This window comes from Anguilla anguilla, chromosome 16 (assembly GCF_013347855.1).
Source record: "Anguilla anguilla isolate fAngAng1 chromosome 16, fAngAng1.pri, whole genome shotgun sequence".
Lineage (NCBI taxonomy): Eukaryota > Metazoa > Chordata > Actinopteri > Anguilliformes > Anguillidae > Anguilla > Anguilla anguilla.
The window spans coordinates 9,549,371-9,566,133 of record NC_049216.1 but is presented as its reverse complement, the minus strand read 5'-3'; the positions used below and the strand labels follow the sequence as shown (position 1 = coordinate 9,566,133).

The following is a 16,763-nucleotide window of genomic DNA, read 5'->3' as shown; positions in this document are numbered from 1 at the left end:
CAAAAATAACTTGCTATTATATAACTGGCAAAAAGAAAAAATGCTTATGATAGCTAAATATCAACTTATTTCGTTTATGTCCTTTCGTTTGCAACAATACTTAATGCCATGGCCTTGGGTGGCTGCTTATGTGAAACTGAATTCCTCATAAGTTTTAGCACATTCTGAAATTTGCAATAGCCATGTAACCTTACAGTAAAATGTCAAATTTATTATAACAGTTACACAGTTACAGAATTACCTCAGATTTGGGGGAGGGGGAGGGGGAGGGGGGGGGGGGGGAACAAAATAAAAGGAAACCGATTGAACGTAGAGATCTAAGTAATGACCGTTTATTTTTGTCTTGGTATGGTGCGTTTCCCATTCGCTGTATTGCACATTCTAAGATGCTAACGAGCGCAGCGTGGAGTGTGACGCCGGACTTGGCTCTCAGCATGCGGCAGTGAAGGCGAGGGTAGGAGAACTCTGAAAACACGACCCCTCCTGGGCACGGGACCCCAAAGCCTGCACTGCGCAAACTGGTCCTTGAACCTTTACCTGTAAATGCAGCACACAGGCCCAACGCAAACGATGCTAACGTTCAGCGCCGGTGCACTCAACACTTAGCCAACAACACTTGTAAACGCGCGTGTATACAGGTGAGGTCCGCGTCGCGCGCACACACGCAGGCCCGTATCCGCCCCGTGTTTCAGTCCCAATCCGCTCCGGGGATCCCGTACAGAGGGTCCGGCACGCCCCAGGGGCAGGGGTCACACTTTGCTGCGTTTTGGCTGGTTCTCGACGGTGGCCACGGCCATCCTCTTGTTGCGGTGGTGGGGGAAGGTGGGCATAAGTTCTGGTTCGCACGCTAGAGAGAGAGAGAGAGAGAAACAGGAAATGGTAAGTTTTCTGACAGGAAGTAGGAAGAAAGATGCTATTTGTTTCAACCCCGGGCCCCGCTCCCACACTCACGTAGTGGCTTCTCCTTGAAGTAGGAACTCTCCAAGGAGTCCTCAGCAGTGGCCCTGAGAGAGAGAGAATAATCAGTGATGAGTGAGTGAGTGCGTTAGTGAGTGACTGACTTGGTGAGTGAGTGCATTAGTGAGTGAGTGACTGACTGACTTGTTGAGTGAGTGAGTGACTGACTGACTGACTGACTGACTTGGTGAGTGCATTAGTGAGTGACTGACTTGGTGAGTCAGTGAGTGTGTGTGTGTTAGTGAATGAGTGCATATTCGCAGGTTACCTGCGTTGGGGGTTGTACATGAAGAGCAGGTTTAGGAGGCGGAGTCCAGCCTCTGACAGCCAGGTGAACTTATTCTTCAGGTTGTTGTACGGCTGCTTCCTCAGACTGTACTGTCCAACCAGCGGCAGGCGAGAGAACCCCTACGTCACACGGCAACACAAACGTGGTTACCGTCACAACCGTCAAAAAAAAATGGTAGGAGCACTGCCCTGGTCACTGGACTGCAGGGAGTCATCGTGCACATTACTGGAATGGTGCCTGCAGCTAGAACACTAATGGCTGCAGTTACGGTACTGGCCACAGGGGGGCGCCGCAGTCCTCACCGGCCAGATGTTCTCGTTGGGCGTCCCTAGCAGCTGCACGATCAGGTCCACCTGCTGGATCTCCGAGCTGCCCGGCAGCAGGGGCTTGTGGGCCAGCAGCTCCGCCAGGATGCAGCCCACGGCCCTGGGGGAGGGACCGAGGAAGAAGGGGGCGTGGCCAAGTGAGCCAGGAACAGCGAGGAAGCGACGCAGTCACGGAAACAGGTTAGTGCAGGGGTACGCAAATCTGGCCCTCCAGGCCAGTAGTACTGCTGGTTTTCATTCTTTGCCTCTAATCTGGGCAGATCTACACCTTTGACAGTTATATTTGGCCAATCAGTTGCATGAATCAATCAATTAACTATCAAGCAGAAAAGAAAACCAGAAATACTACTGGCCAGTGAGTATCCCTGGGTTAGTGTCCCAATTAGGCTCCATGTGAAATGTGTTCCTTTTACTCAGGAAGGAAAGCTTGTGCTTGTCTGCGCTTTCCCAAATTGACAGCTGAGCGTCCAGTTATGAGCGTTGATATGCAGTTGGGCATGCCAAATTGGGAGAAAAAAAAAAATAGAGCACAGAACTGCCTATCAGGTGTGGTAATGCAGTTACAGTGAAGTATGACGTCTCAATCGAATGGGCTCTGATTGGACAGGTGTGAGGGAGTGATTGACAGGTGCTCTCACCACATGTCGATGGCAGTGGTCTGTGTCTTTGACCCCAGGAGTAGTTCAGGTGCTCTGTACCTGCAGAGAGAACAGCACTGTCAGGGAGACACAGGAAGTGGCTGCTGGGTGGCTTACGCTGTTAAGGCACTGATCCGGTGCACGGATTGGCCCCGCGGTCTGGTTTTGAATCCCATAACCAACAGCGGAGGTCTCGGCAGTGAGCGTGATTAAACGATCGATTAAACGATTGACCATTTTAAACTGGGGGGGGGGAAGCATAAAAAGAAGGAACAGGAAGGAGGGAAGTAGGAACAGGAACAGGAAGGGGTGGAGCTGAACAGGGAGAAGCAGGAAGTAGAGGTCAGGGGGATGCAGTGTAAGAGTCTCACCACAGCGTCACCACTCTGGGAGTCATGGGCTTCTGTGGGATCCCGTAGACCCGGGCCAGTCCGAAATCCGCTGCGTAGAGAGACGCGTGTCACACGCACGCGCGTGCAGTACATACATGCACGAAAGCCCGCAGCTTCAGATAACCTGCTTAATACTGCAACCCGCTCAACAACCCCAATCCTTCCCTGCACAGATCCACTGCATAGCTTTAACGTGGTTCATTTTCATTAATGAGATTCTTGTTACCCACAATGCACTGGACTCACCAATCTTTACACAGCCTTTATCTGTCATCAGCAGATTGGATACCTTCAGGTCCCTGAAGCAGAACACCACAGATATCAACATTGCACCACACATAAACACAACACCACAGGTCATCACAGCTCTAAATATCAGCTCCCTATAGTGCTTGTAATTAAAGATGTGGAGCTGATCTGAAAGAAAGCTGGGGATTGTGGGAGATGGTGTAGAGAGAGTACAGGATTGTGGGACAGAAAGGGAGGGAGAGCAGGGGATTGTGGGACAGAAAGGTAGCTCTCTTGCCTGTGCAGGATGAAGTTATGGTGCAGGTAGTCCAGTCCTCTTAGCAGCTGCAGAACAATACACTTAACCTGGGGGAACATACACTCACATCACTTACATTTTACCCACAAACTTTAGCATAGTGAGAAACAACACCTTACCAAAATTACCAAAGTAAACAGTACAAAGGTTACAAACGTTAGCCCTGTCACTCCATAATAAGGAAGTAAAAAATGCCCCTGTAGTCCCTAGGCGGCTTTAGAAAGGCCAGGAGTGTGAAAGCCAGTTGCCTATTCCAGCCATCCTTGAGGGCTGGACCCCACACACACGCTTTCGCCCCAGCTGAAGCAGGAGTGTGAAGCGCTGCTAGCCTCCACAGGCTCACCTGCGCCTCGGAGAAGGGGGTCTGCATGTTCTCCAGCAGGCTGGCCAGGTCCTGCTCGCAGTAACTCATCACCAGGAACAGACTGCGAGATCACCACAGACAAATACATGCGTTTTAGGTGTGTGGACATGCCAGTACCTCTGTGGGTAACTTTGAGGTGCGTACTTTGTGTGTGTGTGTGTGTGTGTGTGTATGTGAACTATGTGGGTGCATAAGATGTGTGTACTTTTTGTGTGTGTGCATGCGTGCATGTGTGTATACGTGTGTCTGTGTGCGTGCGCATGTACGTGTGTGTGTGTGTGTGCCTCTTTACCTCTCCAGGTGGCTCCCCACCACCACCTCCTTCAGCTGCACGATGTTGGGGTGTCTGAGTCGCAGCAGCAAGGTGATTTCCCGCAGGCTGCTAATGGGGATCCCTGCAAACGGACCCCCCAAAACAGCAGCAGCACCCCAGAGTGTCACCATCGCCCCAGAACAGGAACTGATTACACGAGTTACCGATGTAGAGACTGGCACCATTCTATGATGTAAAGCGATGTAAAGGGCGACATAGCTCAGGAGGTAAGACCGATTGTCTGGCAGTCGGAGGGTTGCCGGTTCAAACCCCGCCCTGGGCATGTCGAAGTGTCCTTGAGCAAGACACCCAACCCCTAACCCTTAACTGCTCTGGCGAATGAGAGGCATCAATTGTAAAGCGCTTTGGATAAAAGCGCTATATAAATGCAGTCCATTTACCATTTACCATTTAAAGACAGGCGGGCTCACCGTCTTTCTCCTTGTCCATGCGGACCTTCTTCAGAGCCACAATCCCATCAGTCTGTGTGTCTCGGGCTCGATCTGCACAAGGGGCAGGGGAATTTCAGGTACAGGTACGTCTGCATGTGTTACATTACAAGCATTCAGTAGACACTTCTCCAGAGCGACTTGGACAACTTTTACATAGAATTTACATTGCATCCATTCATACAGCTGGATATATACTGAAGAAATGCAGGTTAAGTACCTTTCTCAAGCGCATAGGCCAGGTAGAGACTATATTGAGATCTACACTGATCTTACTCATGTTGCTAAGACTGTATTCTCTACTAGTATGTGGAAGGATTCATTCATGTTGCCAGGGCACCAGATTCCGCAACAGGTTGAAAGTTCACCTGGCGTCCTCCTAGGACGGCCATGTTTGGAAGGGCTTGTTCAGATTCAACTCTGCCCTGGTTTTGCACGTAGGCTATAATCCGCAGGCTGTTATTGGCCGTCTGCTTTACTCACACACAATCCCATAGGTTCCCTCTCCAATCCGGTTCAGCTTCTCAAACTCCTTCACACTTCTGCACCTGCCCAGCTGAAAACACAACAACAACACAATGTCACATAGACATTAACACCTGGAAGCACAGAGTTACAGTCACTCCAGAGAGATCAGTCACAATCAATATGGAGATCCCTGCTACTTCATTAAGGAGACCAACCATGGTTACAAGAAAGACCAGAAGTATTATTATTATTATTATTAATTTTTTTTTTTTAAATAAAACCAAAATTCAATACTTTTGTCAATGATTATTTTAAAACAAAGCTTAATATATTACCTCTATACTAAACAGATCCTATGTCATTCACTTACTGTACTAAATGTGTAAACTGTCATATCTGTCACTGCGATATATTACATTTATTGAGCAGACGCTTTTATCCAATACTCATTTCGTACAGTTATTTATAGCCAAGAACACAGTTCAGTTCACGCATAACTGTATATACCCTACCTGTAATATACTTAATCCTATGTGACAGGCATGGGTTTCAACAATAAGGCAAACACTTATTCATTTAGCAGGCAACACATTGGATGCCCAGTTTTTCTACATATTCGACAGCTATCAAAATGCCAATTGCAGGATGGTAAGAAGCGGTAACAAAATGTTATTCAGTGGACAGCGTACAATGCTAAACGGAGTAAGAAAATGATGCGACTATTTATGTCAATCCTGGTATAACAGGCTACTACTAAGAACAAAACAAACATGCCCGGTTTATGCAGGTCCTAAACTGCCCTTTCCATTCATTGGTCTAATCGGACTAAGATTTCATTAAGGATTTCCCACAGAAGAGCTTTTAATAGCCAGACAGACAACGAGATGAATGCGCGGCTAATTGATTGGACATCGCGCAAACCACCCGCGTGTCGCTGATATGCTTGGACCTGACGACAATGACCTCATTGTTTTATTAAGCTGGTTAAATCAAAGGCGTTCGAGGCCGAAGCGATTATAGTCTGCAAACAGTGACGCACTTTTCGACTGCACTCGAGAACGCCAAAACATTTTTCCGTTTAGAAACTTTCGTCACAAATTTAGGACGCCAACACGCTGCAGCCTTCTGGATTCACACTCACCCTCTCTTGCGGCGGTACTGTAAATGTTCCCGGCTGCCTGAGAGTTTTTAGCTTGATAGGATCGGGGTCCGTGTCCGTCGTCGGCTCCATACTCTTCCCGGCGACCCAAAACCCTGGACTAGCAGATCCAAATTTGAATGAATTATGTTATCCGGAAGTAAGGTTAGCTACAGAGCTCCACACAAAACAAATATTTCTGCAGCATCTTGCCCTGGCCAACCATAACCTTTCCCTGAGTTGCACGTCCTTGTTTAAAAACCGTTGCTTTCCAATTATTTTGGCGACATTATAGATCGTACATCAGTTTACCAATCGACAAGGCACATAATTTATACTTTTTTAAAATCATTTAGCAGACTGCGCAATTAGCAATAAAAAAGAACACAAGTTATACGTTTAGGATTTTATTGCATTAGGCTACATAGCCCAGGCTTCATCCAATAAAAGCCAGTCGCCTCTATCAAATATTAAGCGTTCACAAAGGAAAATGTAAGTGACCTTACGTTTAGTGGCTCTTTGCTTTCGAGGAAGGAAACGGCCAGCGACCGACATATATCGGAACCCCCGGTCTGGCCTCCCGGATGATAAGGGGTTTGTCTGTTGTCGGTGCGAAGAGGTCGTCGTTGGACGGTGCTGTTATGATGATGGACGGATGTTTACTCGGTGTTCCCGTTGATTCTGATACTATGTAACAAACACAAAACATGGACCTTAAAATAATATTGCCAACTTTTTAATCTTAAATAAATTATTTTGATTGCGAGCAACATATCAGTTTTTACAATTAGGCTACATTACTCATTGTATGTTACTAAAAAGAAAAAAATACAGCGGCAACGTTACTTACCAGTTATCTTATATTGCAATCAGCCTCTTTTTTATAGGCTGATTGCAATATCGTTTTTGGATTCAAGTTTTAAAAAAGGAAATTCTAAATGGTCATTCGTGTACACTTAAAAAAAGAACCAGGAATGCAATTTTAACAAATCTTCAATTCTAATAGGCTACTTTTATTTGGAATTAAAACCTAGTGGACACAAACCCTATCCTCCTTTATGTGTTTCATGATTAAATCAATATCAGGGGATGTTGACATTCATTTTGGATGCAATGTGCATGGAACGTTTTTCTGTATTTTTTGGGGAACTAGTTTGAAACAACACAATTTTTCGTTATAACGTTCCCAAACAATAGCCTATAACAGATATCATCTTCAAAGTTCTGTAACCGTTTTGTTTAAGCTGGAAATATAAATACTTTCATATGAATGATATAATTGAGACAAAATGTTTATTAAACTTTTGTATTCGTGGTCCCCTCAGTGTAATGCAAGCATCTTTAAATTGGATTGTGCTCATTTCTTAAGCTGATTGGAACATCAGCAACCATGCGTGGAAAAAAACGATCGATACTAATCTCTCTGGAACATACACTATTCAGTGAAATAAAAGATTTTCGACATATTTTGTCAGTAAAACAAAATCTATCAGCATCGAAATATGAAGAGCTGGAAAAACAAAATTGGAAAGGCCAATTATCCGTCCGACAGACCCCTACGCCATTTAGCAGGTCAAAACACACTTCAGAAAAAGTCCCCGGGGGTTGTAAGACATGTTAAAGAATATGAGATGGAAGACCCTGTTGTCGGCTGCTCACCTGTATCTTTAGTGTTCTTGCTCACCCCAGTCCCCATCAGAGATCGGCCTCGATACGACGGGTGCGGATGGGACCCATGCCCCGCACTGACGTGTAGCCTACGGTAAACTCGTACTCTCAAAACTAAACCGTCCATTCTGCCTGTCTGCCTCCCCCTGTTCCTCTCATTCGCCTCCCCGCTCCTTTAACCCTCTCCCGCCCTCTCTGATTCTATTGTTTATAACAGTCCAACAGTTTGTTTGAAATAGTTTGTCTTCTTTGCTTGTTTGAATATTACTGTAAGACGAGTGGTGCATTTTAGCTATTTTGTGTGGTAAGGTAAAATCAATGTATTTAATAGGGGTAAAGATATCAAATAAATCTGTCTAAATGTATGGGGAAACCAATGGATAGGCCTAGAATATGTCCCTATTGTACTGTATGAATTGAACACTCATCATTTCACCTTTCAATTAACTTACTCTTAGAAAACTAATTCTAAACGTCTTATTGCAAAATATGTAACGCAATTTGTGAATATGAAGTTGAGCATTGGAAGTCGACTAGCTTGAAAAGTAAACCTTATAGCCTAGAATACTTTTTTTCTCCGTAAAACAATACCAAATCAAATTCAGGATTTGTGTCACTTAATTTCACTTGTTCAATTCAGGTTTGTTTTTGCAAACTGACCCAAAACTTGTGTAATATTTATCGTATTTGGTTCACCTCCCTCTCCATAACACCAGGTTGGCATATTTTAGCAATCTTGAGCTAAATTAATTTCATTTCTATTTCATTTTGAATTAAATGAAAATTATAAATTCATTTTTAATACATTTTAATGTAATTGTTTGAGTAATTTAATTATAATTATTTGAATTTAAATTTTATTTAAATGAGTGGATTTAATTATTACGTCAATATAATTGTTCAGTAACACCGGGAAAGCGACCATCGTCACGAGATATATACGGCGATGGTCGTTCCCTGTACAACTTCAATCAGTCAGGGAAATGCCCCTCGCACGTGATGACTGACATTGGCCCTTCTAGCCAGGAAGAGGAAAACGACTGCCTGTGAGAGAATACTAAACGGAAGAAATACCTTACCTCAAAATAAACAGTTTTTTCACTTCACTACAAACTTAGTTATTAAACTTTGGGAAATGGATGGTAAGAAATGCCTGTCCTGTCCGAATTGTTATTGGTCCTTTGACAATTATTAGCTGTGTTGGCTGTAGTATAATGCCACAATAGCTCAAATGGCTACCTAGCATCAGCTAGCTTGGTTACAACTCCACCCGTGTTTACGTTAGTTTAACTAAACCACTACGTTAACTGCCTATAAATTAAGCATTTGGTGGGATATGCAACGTTTTTAGAAGCCGACGATGGTTAGACTATATACCCAACTTATTGATTTCTGTTTACGGTATGAAGTAGTACTTGTCACTACAGTGATTGTTTGTTAGCCAAGTTGCTAGGTATCTAGCCTAGCTAGTTTTCTGTCACTATTTACGTAGCGTTATGATAACTAGATAACGCGTTGCTTAGCAGGCTATATTCATTCGAACAAAGTTTGTTTTTCCATTTGTAATTGAGCGTTTCTCCATTTCCACGATGAACCATTGAACGTATATTTGGCATGTATCTTTGTTGAGTATGTGTTGATTAAATTCGCTAGCAATTTATGCCAGCTAGCTGACTCAATTTATAGAAATTTGCTTCAGCACAGGCCCGGGGAAGCCGTTGTCTGACGTTAGTAGGGGGCGGTACGTGTGTAGATGGTGTACTTTATAGAATACATTTGTTGACATATGAAATCATATTAAACTCAGTTCAGTTCGGTCATATAAGTAAGATCACCGGAGTTTTTGCCATAAATGTGGAAAATAGTTTATATTCTTTTTGGAAATGTTTTATTGGCAGGATTTTCCACAAAATAGCATCAGTGCGGTGTTGGACATCACGTGTACAAGTATTTGTAACTAGCAGACAATATACAGATGTTTTTAAGTGAAGAACAAAAGTTGTTACTATGACGTACCAGCTGTATAGAAAGGTACCTACGATAACGCCATTCGGTTCAGAACCGTCATATGTGCCGCTCGCGGCGCTTGTGTACTCAGGCCGCAGTATGCGAGTCTTTCTTCCGCCGCGGGAGTGCTTGTGGGCTACTGTCCTAGCATTGTCTGCTGACATGTTTTTGTGTCAAATTTGTTTTTGAGAAATGGACAGTACAGTATTTATACACGGTGAAATGCACACAGCACACGTATGTATTTACAGTACCTATGAGTATTAGAAAGTTAATCTGTCAGAATTTCTCTGGAATCGTGGTGATCACTGAGCCTGTTTTCTCTGGCCAGTCTGTGCCCTTTCAGTGGCCCTGGTGTAATCATGGCATGGTATTCGGTCAGGATCTCGCTGTTATTTTTTCACCTGAGATCTGGCGTTCTTCTAAATTTTAAAATTCATGTTAATATTTAGTGCCAGGGCCCAGACCTGACAGAACTGACTGAAAGAGCCAGGTTCTGCTGACGTAGAGCCTGACTTCATCATCAGGCCATATTAGTGCAGGGGCTACAGACTGCTGCAACATAATAATGATGTGTTTTTATTTCTCTTGCTCTCTCCCTCCCCCACCCATCCTACAGACACACTCTTCCAGTTAAAGGTAAGTCATGGTTTGTGGGTTTAGAGACGCTATGACATCATGGCAGTGATCCAGTGGTCTCTACCTGTGTGTTTCCCATCTTTTGACCTCTTCCCCTTCCCTCTCCCCTCATTTCCCATCTTTTCTTACTCTCTCCCTTCTTTTCTTCCTTCTGCAGTTCACAGCCAAGCAGCTGGAAAAGCTAGCTAAAAAGGCAGAGAAAGACTCGAAGTCAGAGCAGGCAAAGGTTAAGAAGGTGAGTGTTGTGGACAGGGGAATGGACGGCTTTGTTTTGATTGGTATTTTGCTTTGTTCCTTTTTTACGATTGCTATGATGTGTCACAGGGGATGTCTTTGTGTCAGTTGAGACTAAGGGGACAACTGGGGCAACATTTCTTAGCCTTGCAAACAAGAGAGCAGTCCTAACAAGGCCGTGTGATAAAGGCTAAATGGGGGTGCTGAGGGGCTTATCATGTTAAGGCCTTTCACTAAATGCAGGCTGTGGCAGTGTCAGCCGTGTCCGCTGTCTGTGTACTGGATTCTCACCATTATGGACCTTCAGCAGATCGGAGGAAGCAACTTTAAACCTTTAAACCCTTACAATGCAGATCCCATTGGCTGTAGGCCTGGTAGAAACCATATATGGACCGCAGAGCCACACATTTGCTCAGATGAGATAGCTGAGTGAATCAGTACGACTGCAACAAGCCAGTCATTTTTCAGCATGTAATGGGAAAACGAGTGAATCATTCGCCTTTGAATTGAGTGACGACAGCCAGACGCGTTCAACGAGAATGCATGCGCTATCCGCAGCTGTAGTTCCTGACTGTCAGAAACATCAGAGAAAATGAATAGTCGGGCTAATGAGATAAGAGCAGAAGTTGGCATTTAATCTTGACACGGGTCAGCCCGCATTGTGCATCACTGCTATTGTGGGTAAACAAGGTGTGGCTTTCAATGCTGGTGCAGAGTGGAGCTGCAGTTCTGTGGTGTGATGCGACTCGTTCACCACCGGGGGGCAGTATATCATCAGCTGTGCATGACAGATTTTGTTGAGATCTGACTATGCATATCTGTGGGGGCCGGAGGAACATATGTTGTGTGAAATGGTTCCAGCTGAACTACAGAAAAATGTGTCAGCGTTTTTGAGATCAGTGTGTAAAGTCAGTGTTTTTGAGGTGAGTGTGTAAAGTCACAGTGGGGTGACATAGCTCAGGAGGTAAGACCGATTGTCTGGCAGTCGGAGGGTTGCTGGTTCAAACCCCACCCTGGGCGTGTCAAAGTGTCCTTGAGCAAGACACCTAACCCCTAACTGCTCTGGCGAATGAAAGGCATCAATTGTAAAGCGCTTTGGATAAAAGCGCTATATAAATGCAGTCCATTTACCATTACCATTTAAAGTCAGTGTGTAAAGTCAGTGTTTTTGAGATCAGCGTGTAAAGTCAGTGTTTTTGAGGTGAGTGTGTAAAGTCACAGTGGGGTGACATAGCTCAGGAGGTAAGACCGATTGTCTGGCAGTCGGAGGGTTGCTGGTTCAAACCCCACCCTGGGCGTGTCAAAGTGTCCTTGAGCAAGACACCTAACCCCTAACTGCTCTGGCGAATGAAAGGCATCAATTGTAAAGCGCTTTGGATAAAAGCGCTATATAAATGCAGTCCATTTACCATTACCATTTAAAGTCAGTGTGTAAAGTCAGTGTTTTTGAGATCAGCGTGTAAAGTCAGTGTTTTTGAGGTGAGTGTGTAAAGTCACAGTGGGGTGACATAGCTCAGGAGGTAAGACCGATTGTCTGGCAGTCGGAGGGTTGCTGGTTCAAACCCCACCCTGGGCGTGTCAAAGTGTCCTTGAGCAAGACACCTAACCCCTAACTGCTCTGGCGAATGAAAGGCATCAATTGTAAAGCGCTTTGGATAAAAGCGCTATATAAATGCAGTCCATTTACCATTACCATTTAAAGTCAGTGTGTAAAGTCAGTGTTTTTGAGATCAGCGTGTAAAGTCAGTGTTTTTTAGATCAGTGTGTACAGTCAGTATTTTTGAGATCAGCGTGTAAAGTCAGTGTTTTTTGCGATCAGTGTGTATAGTCAGTGTTTTTTGAGATCACCATGTACAGTCAGTGTTTTTGAGATCACCATGTACAGTCAGTGTTTTCAGATGCGTGTGTATAGTAAGCATGCGCGTGTGCCTGCAGGCTCTGCAGCAGAAGAACGTGGAGTGCGCGCGGGTGTACGCAGAGAATGCCATCCGTAAGAAGAACGAGGGGCTGAACTGGCTCCGCATGGCGTCCCGCGTCGACGCCGTCGCCTCCAAGGTGCAGACTGCGGTCACCATGAAGGGGGTGAGTCTGCGTCCGTCCTACACACTCACTCTCACACACACACACACACGCACACACACAGGCACCTCATCACTCACTCGCGCACACACACACACACACACACACACAGGCACCTCATCAGTCACTCACGCACACACACACACACACACACACACAGACACAGACACTCACTCTCTCTCATATACGCCCCTGTCGGTTTTGCATGGGTTCGTTGTTTTTGCTCAGCTGCACGGTTGGCCAATACCCCGGGCTGTGTCTCCTAGGTAACGAAGAACATGGCGCAGGTGACCAAGGCCCTGGACAAGGCCCTGGGCTCCATGGACCTGCAGAAGGTGTCGGCCGTCATGGACAAGTTCGAGACGCAGGTCCAGAACCTGGACGTCCACACCTCCGTGAGTCACGGGCCCTCCCCTCCGCACTCCTCTTCCGGCTCCCTCCTTCCCTCCTCCTCTTCCCCCCTTCTTTTACACTCTCTCTTCCCCCTCTCTCTTCATTTCTCCTGTGTTTCTCTGAGTGTTGCTGGCTTTCCCCTCCGGGTTCCTGCCCGTTAAAGCTGTAGCCCCCCCCCAGGTGATGGAGGACTCCATGAGCTCGGCCACCACGCTGACCACGCCCCAGGAGCAGGTGGACGACCTCATCGTGCAGATCGCGGAGGAGAGCGGGCTGGAGGTGATGGACCAGCTGAGCCAGCTGCCCGCCGGGGCCACGTCGCTGGGCGAGGGCTCCTCCCGCACGCAGGATAAGGAGGACCTGCTCTCCCGCAGGTAGGCGCGGCGCGGCGCACACGCCCAATGTACACTGTGCTGGCCTCACTCTAATATGAGCGCACACAGAGCACGCCCTGTATGCATACTATACACGTAACGTGCGGGGAGAAAAATACACCATAGACACTGCACACAAGCACAGTATACACACAATACACACAATATACACTACATAAGGCACGCACAATATAAGTGCACACAGACACACACACCCTGTATGCATGCTATACAGGTAACGTATGGGAAAAATACACCATATGCACTGCGCACAAGCACAGTATACACAATATAACCCTGGGAGGGAGATGCGGCAGCACCGGGGGACACCGTTGTCTGTCGCATGGCGAGAGAGAGCGCACCCACACCAACATGGAATAAAATAAACGCCATCTTCACCCTTCCCCCTCACGGGTTCCAGGCAAAAGCAATAAACTAAAACAACAAGCTGAAATAACAAAGACAAAAGAAAGTAAAACAGAGCAGGGCAACTTTTCAGTTCCAGATTTTCACCTGGCCAGCTCCTCCCACTTTTCAGCAGGGGATTACTTTTCGCCGTCTTTTTGAAAGATACAAAACTGAAATTAAACGCAACTCAAATAAAGAAACTCGCTCTCGGTGTGAGCTCCCGGTCTCAGCTCCGAACTGTGGAGAGCAGCACACCTTTAAGCACCTGGGCTGATTAGCTAATGCAGCCCAGGTGCGTGTGCTCTCTCCACCAGCCAGTGCAACCGAGACCAATCCGCCTCTCTGACAGACCGAATGCCACAAATATATACACTATATAAGCCACACACAATATAAGCACACACACACAAACACATGGTATGCATACTATACACATGACAAATGCTAAATGTACTCCATACACAACTCATAACCACAGTATACGCACAATGTACACTATAAATGTCACATTCGCACATACACACTACCATAAACACGCTACACACATACTCCACAGGCTGTACACTATACTACACACACTAATGTGCTCCATGCACACACACCCACACACAATATGTACATATTCAGTGTACACACCCACTATGTATACAGCAAACATGCCATACATCCTATGCACAGTTTCTCACACACGTGCACACAAACACACACACACACACAGTGTACTTTATACACATGCACACACAGTATACACTGTACAAACACTGACAATGCTATGGTTGTTTCAGATTGGCTGCCTTGCGGAACTGAAGCTCTCTCATTGGCTGCCACCGCTGAGGAAAGAAGAGAGGAGCTGGGGTTCTATCACTTTGCCTGTACCACCCTCCATCCCCCCCTCCCTCCCCTCCCTCCCTTGTTTCCTCTAGATAAAGCAGGGTGAGAGGGTGTGATAAGGTGGGGAGGGAGGTATGCCCACCCACCAGCACATTAATGCCTGACACACACCTTCTCACAACGTCCTTTTCTCCATCTCCCTCTCTCATGCTGTCTTTCCTAGAGGACAACCCTTTTGAATATGGAGGAACGATTATGAGACGTGTTTTAAATTGAAAGCTGTAATCATTTCGGGAAAGGTGTTTTTTTCCCCTTGAGGCTCTACCGAGGGACAGATTCAGAGCTGTAGGTCATACTGTGGAGCCACACGGGTTTTAAAAATATAAATATGAATATATATATGCGTGTATTTTGCTTTTTTTCTCTCTGATGAAATTAGGTCAGGGAAGCGTGTGAGGTTTTGGGTTTTGGGTTTTGGGGGGTGTAATGACCGTTACTGAGCCTCTTGTGGGTAACAGAGCTGGAGACATCGCATACCCGTATCATGTACATGTGCACATCAAAGTACAACACTAACACGCACCTGTCTGTGCCCATGTTTTCACTGCACACACACACACACACTCTCATACACACATACACGCATGCAGATACACAGGGATACAGACTCCCACACAGACACTCGTGTGTCACCCTTCTCTACACTGTGCGTCTGTCCCCCTCGTCCCTTGGCGCCCCCTGCTGGTCCGCGCTCGCGGCTGTCGACGAGACACTGGCTCCCCCCCCTCCCCTCCCTCCCGGTTCCAATTCGTTGAGTGTTCGCGCCTGACCTATCCTGCTTGATTACTCATGCCTTATCGGGGTGCAGGTCGTTGCCTGTAGGCGCTCTGCTTCAGTGCCTGAGTGAGATGTTTAGTGGCAGAGGACAGACCTGCGGACGGACGGACGGACGGACATCCCGCCGTTTCCGCCGAGGCGCTGTTGTCCTCTCGTCCGGCGCGCCACGCGTCGCTGAGACTGACTTCCTCTGGTTTTCCTCTCTCTGTTCTGATATCTCTCTATGATTTAAATATTTTTTTGTTTGTTTTTTTTTTTTTTTGCTCTGGGTGGATATTTATGTTCAGAGTTTTGTTAAAATTGCTTGGTTTTCTATGTTTATATTCTGAAAATAAAACCCTCCGTTACCGACACACTCTGGTGTTTCGTGAGTTTTATTACAGTAAGATCCTCGCTAAAACTTAATAATACACTGATCTAATTTTATTCATCTCCTGAACTGCCTCTCGTCACTCCCCTGAAAATATTCCCTAAAATAACCGCAGTGTCACAGAAAAATTAATTTTTACACCTTTTAATATTTTGAGGGCAGTAATTACAGTGGACACATCTGCATTATTAGCGATTATAATGCCCTTTCTGTGTGACCAGGCGCGAAGGTGAATTAGACAGGGATGCTTTGACTCAGGCGGTTTGATAAGGGATTCCAGTGGAAGAGGGTCTCATGTTTCTTTAGATCTGTGTTTTTCGGCAATCTTGGGGAAGAGGGTGAGTTCACTGGAGTTTTTTTTTTTCCCTTCTCATTTAGACCATACAGTGTAATGTGTGCACTGAGATATTTTAGGTACTTGGAGAAGTTAACAATGACATGTTCGCATTATAAGGGCTGGCATAGGAGCTTTTGCAAGTCTATGGGAACAAAATATCCTTCCAAAGCAGCTTGTACTGTGATGTTTTTTTTCTCCAGAGCCAATCGAAAATGTACACTAAAACTCAAACTCCAGAAAGTCAACTCTTCTTATGAAAACTTTGATGGGATTCTAGGAACTGGATGAACTGAGCTGCATCAGCTGAGAAGCTTCATTACATCACATCCCTAAACTGTTTCAGTTGTGTCATTTTGTGATGTCATACTACAAACTCTTTCAGCTGCTAAGTCCTATGTGAAGGAGCAATTCACCCTGGTTGGGAGGGTCTATTTTAAAGTAGTTTAGTCAAGGGAAACTGAATTCGACGTTGAATTGCGTTGTTTTTTGCAATTTACTTCCATGTGCAAATAATGGTAAACTAGGCCCTTCCTGTAATTGCAGGCTATGCACAGTAATTATGACTGAGCATGGTTTGGGGTGGTTGAGTCTCCTCTGGCAACTTTTTCTGGCTAATCGGCGGTCCTCACACAAGAAGAGACACCAGTGAGCTGTCCAGCTCGAGGGCGCTTCTCTAAATCCCACGGATATCACTTAAGATAACAG

At 45.7% G+C, this 16,763-nt stretch overlaps 2 protein-coding genes across 4 annotated transcripts; one reads left to right on the top strand and one right to left on the bottom strand.

The window, feature by feature from the left end:
• Window positions 1-303: 303 nt before the first annotated feature.
• cdk10 (cyclin-dependent kinase 10) lies at window positions 304-7,689 on the bottom strand. Of its 3 annotated transcripts, XM_035395485.1 has the most exons (15): window positions 7,541-7,689; window positions 6,388-6,568; window positions 5,885-6,002; window positions 4,759-4,831; window positions 4,258-4,329; window positions 3,806-3,908; window positions 3,493-3,574; window positions 3,129-3,196; window positions 2,849-2,901; window positions 2,582-2,651; window positions 2,211-2,270; window positions 1,549-1,672; window positions 1,226-1,365; window positions 952-1,004; window positions 304-847 (listed from the first exon to the last, which is right to left on the bottom strand). In XM_035395485.1, the coding sequence occupies exons 3-15, from the start codon at window positions 5,972-5,974 to the stop codon at window positions 750-752; spliced, it is 1,086 nt and encodes a 361-aa protein (XP_035251376.1). In that variant the 5' UTR covers window positions 5,975-6,002; window positions 6,388-6,568; window positions 7,541-7,689; the 3' UTR covers window positions 304-749. The 3 variants fall into 3 exon arrangements, with proteins under 3 accessions (XP_035251376.1, XP_035251377.1, XP_035251378.1); XM_035395486.1 differs by lacking the exons at window positions 6,388-6,568; window positions 7,541-7,689 and having other exon boundaries at window positions 5,885-6,110; XM_035395487.1 differs by lacking the exons at window positions 5,885-6,002; window positions 6,388-6,568; window positions 7,541-7,689 and adding an exon at window positions 5,256-5,559.
• Window positions 7,690-8,534: 845 nt separating this feature from the next.
• chmp1a (charged multivesicular body protein 1A) lies at window positions 8,535-14,911 on the top strand. The gene is made up of 7 exons (XM_035396838.1): window positions 8,535-8,691; window positions 10,176-10,195; window positions 10,353-10,430; window positions 12,365-12,511; window positions 12,775-12,903; window positions 13,082-13,275; window positions 14,469-14,911. Exons 1-7 carry the CDS (start codon window positions 8,685-8,687, stop codon window positions 14,488-14,490), a joined length of 597 nt encoding a protein of 198 aa, XP_035252729.1. The 5' UTR covers window positions 8,535-8,684; the 3' UTR covers window positions 14,491-14,911.
• Window positions 14,912-16,763: the final 1,852 nt, after the last annotated feature.

What these genes read in the sequence shown, in the direction of transcription:
- cdk10 (XM_035395485.1), bottom strand. Translation starts at nt 5,974, where the DNA reads ATGGAGCCGACGACGGACACGGACCCCGATCCTATCAAGCTAAAAACT. An exon ending in ATGTACAACCCCCAACGCAG is followed by an intron (nt 1,005 to 1,225) that starts GTAACCTGCGAA and finishes TCTCTCTCTCAG; the next exon opens with GGCCACTGCTGAGGACTCCT. An exon ending in CTTCAAGGAGAAGCCACTAC is followed by an intron (nt 848 to 951) that starts GTGAGTGTGGGA and finishes CTCTCTCTCTAG; the next exon opens with CGTGCGAACCAGAACTTATG.
- chmp1a (XM_035396838.1), top strand. An exon ending in ACACACTCTTCCAGTTAAAG is followed by an intron (nt 10,196 to 10,352) that starts GTAAGTCATGGT and finishes TTCCTTCTGCAG; the next exon opens with TTCACAGCCAAGCAGCTGGA. An exon ending in GAGGACCTGCTCTCCCGCAG is followed by an intron (nt 13,276 to 14,468) that starts GTAGGCGCGGCG and finishes TGGTTGTTTCAG; the next exon opens with ATTGGCTGCCTTGCGGAACT.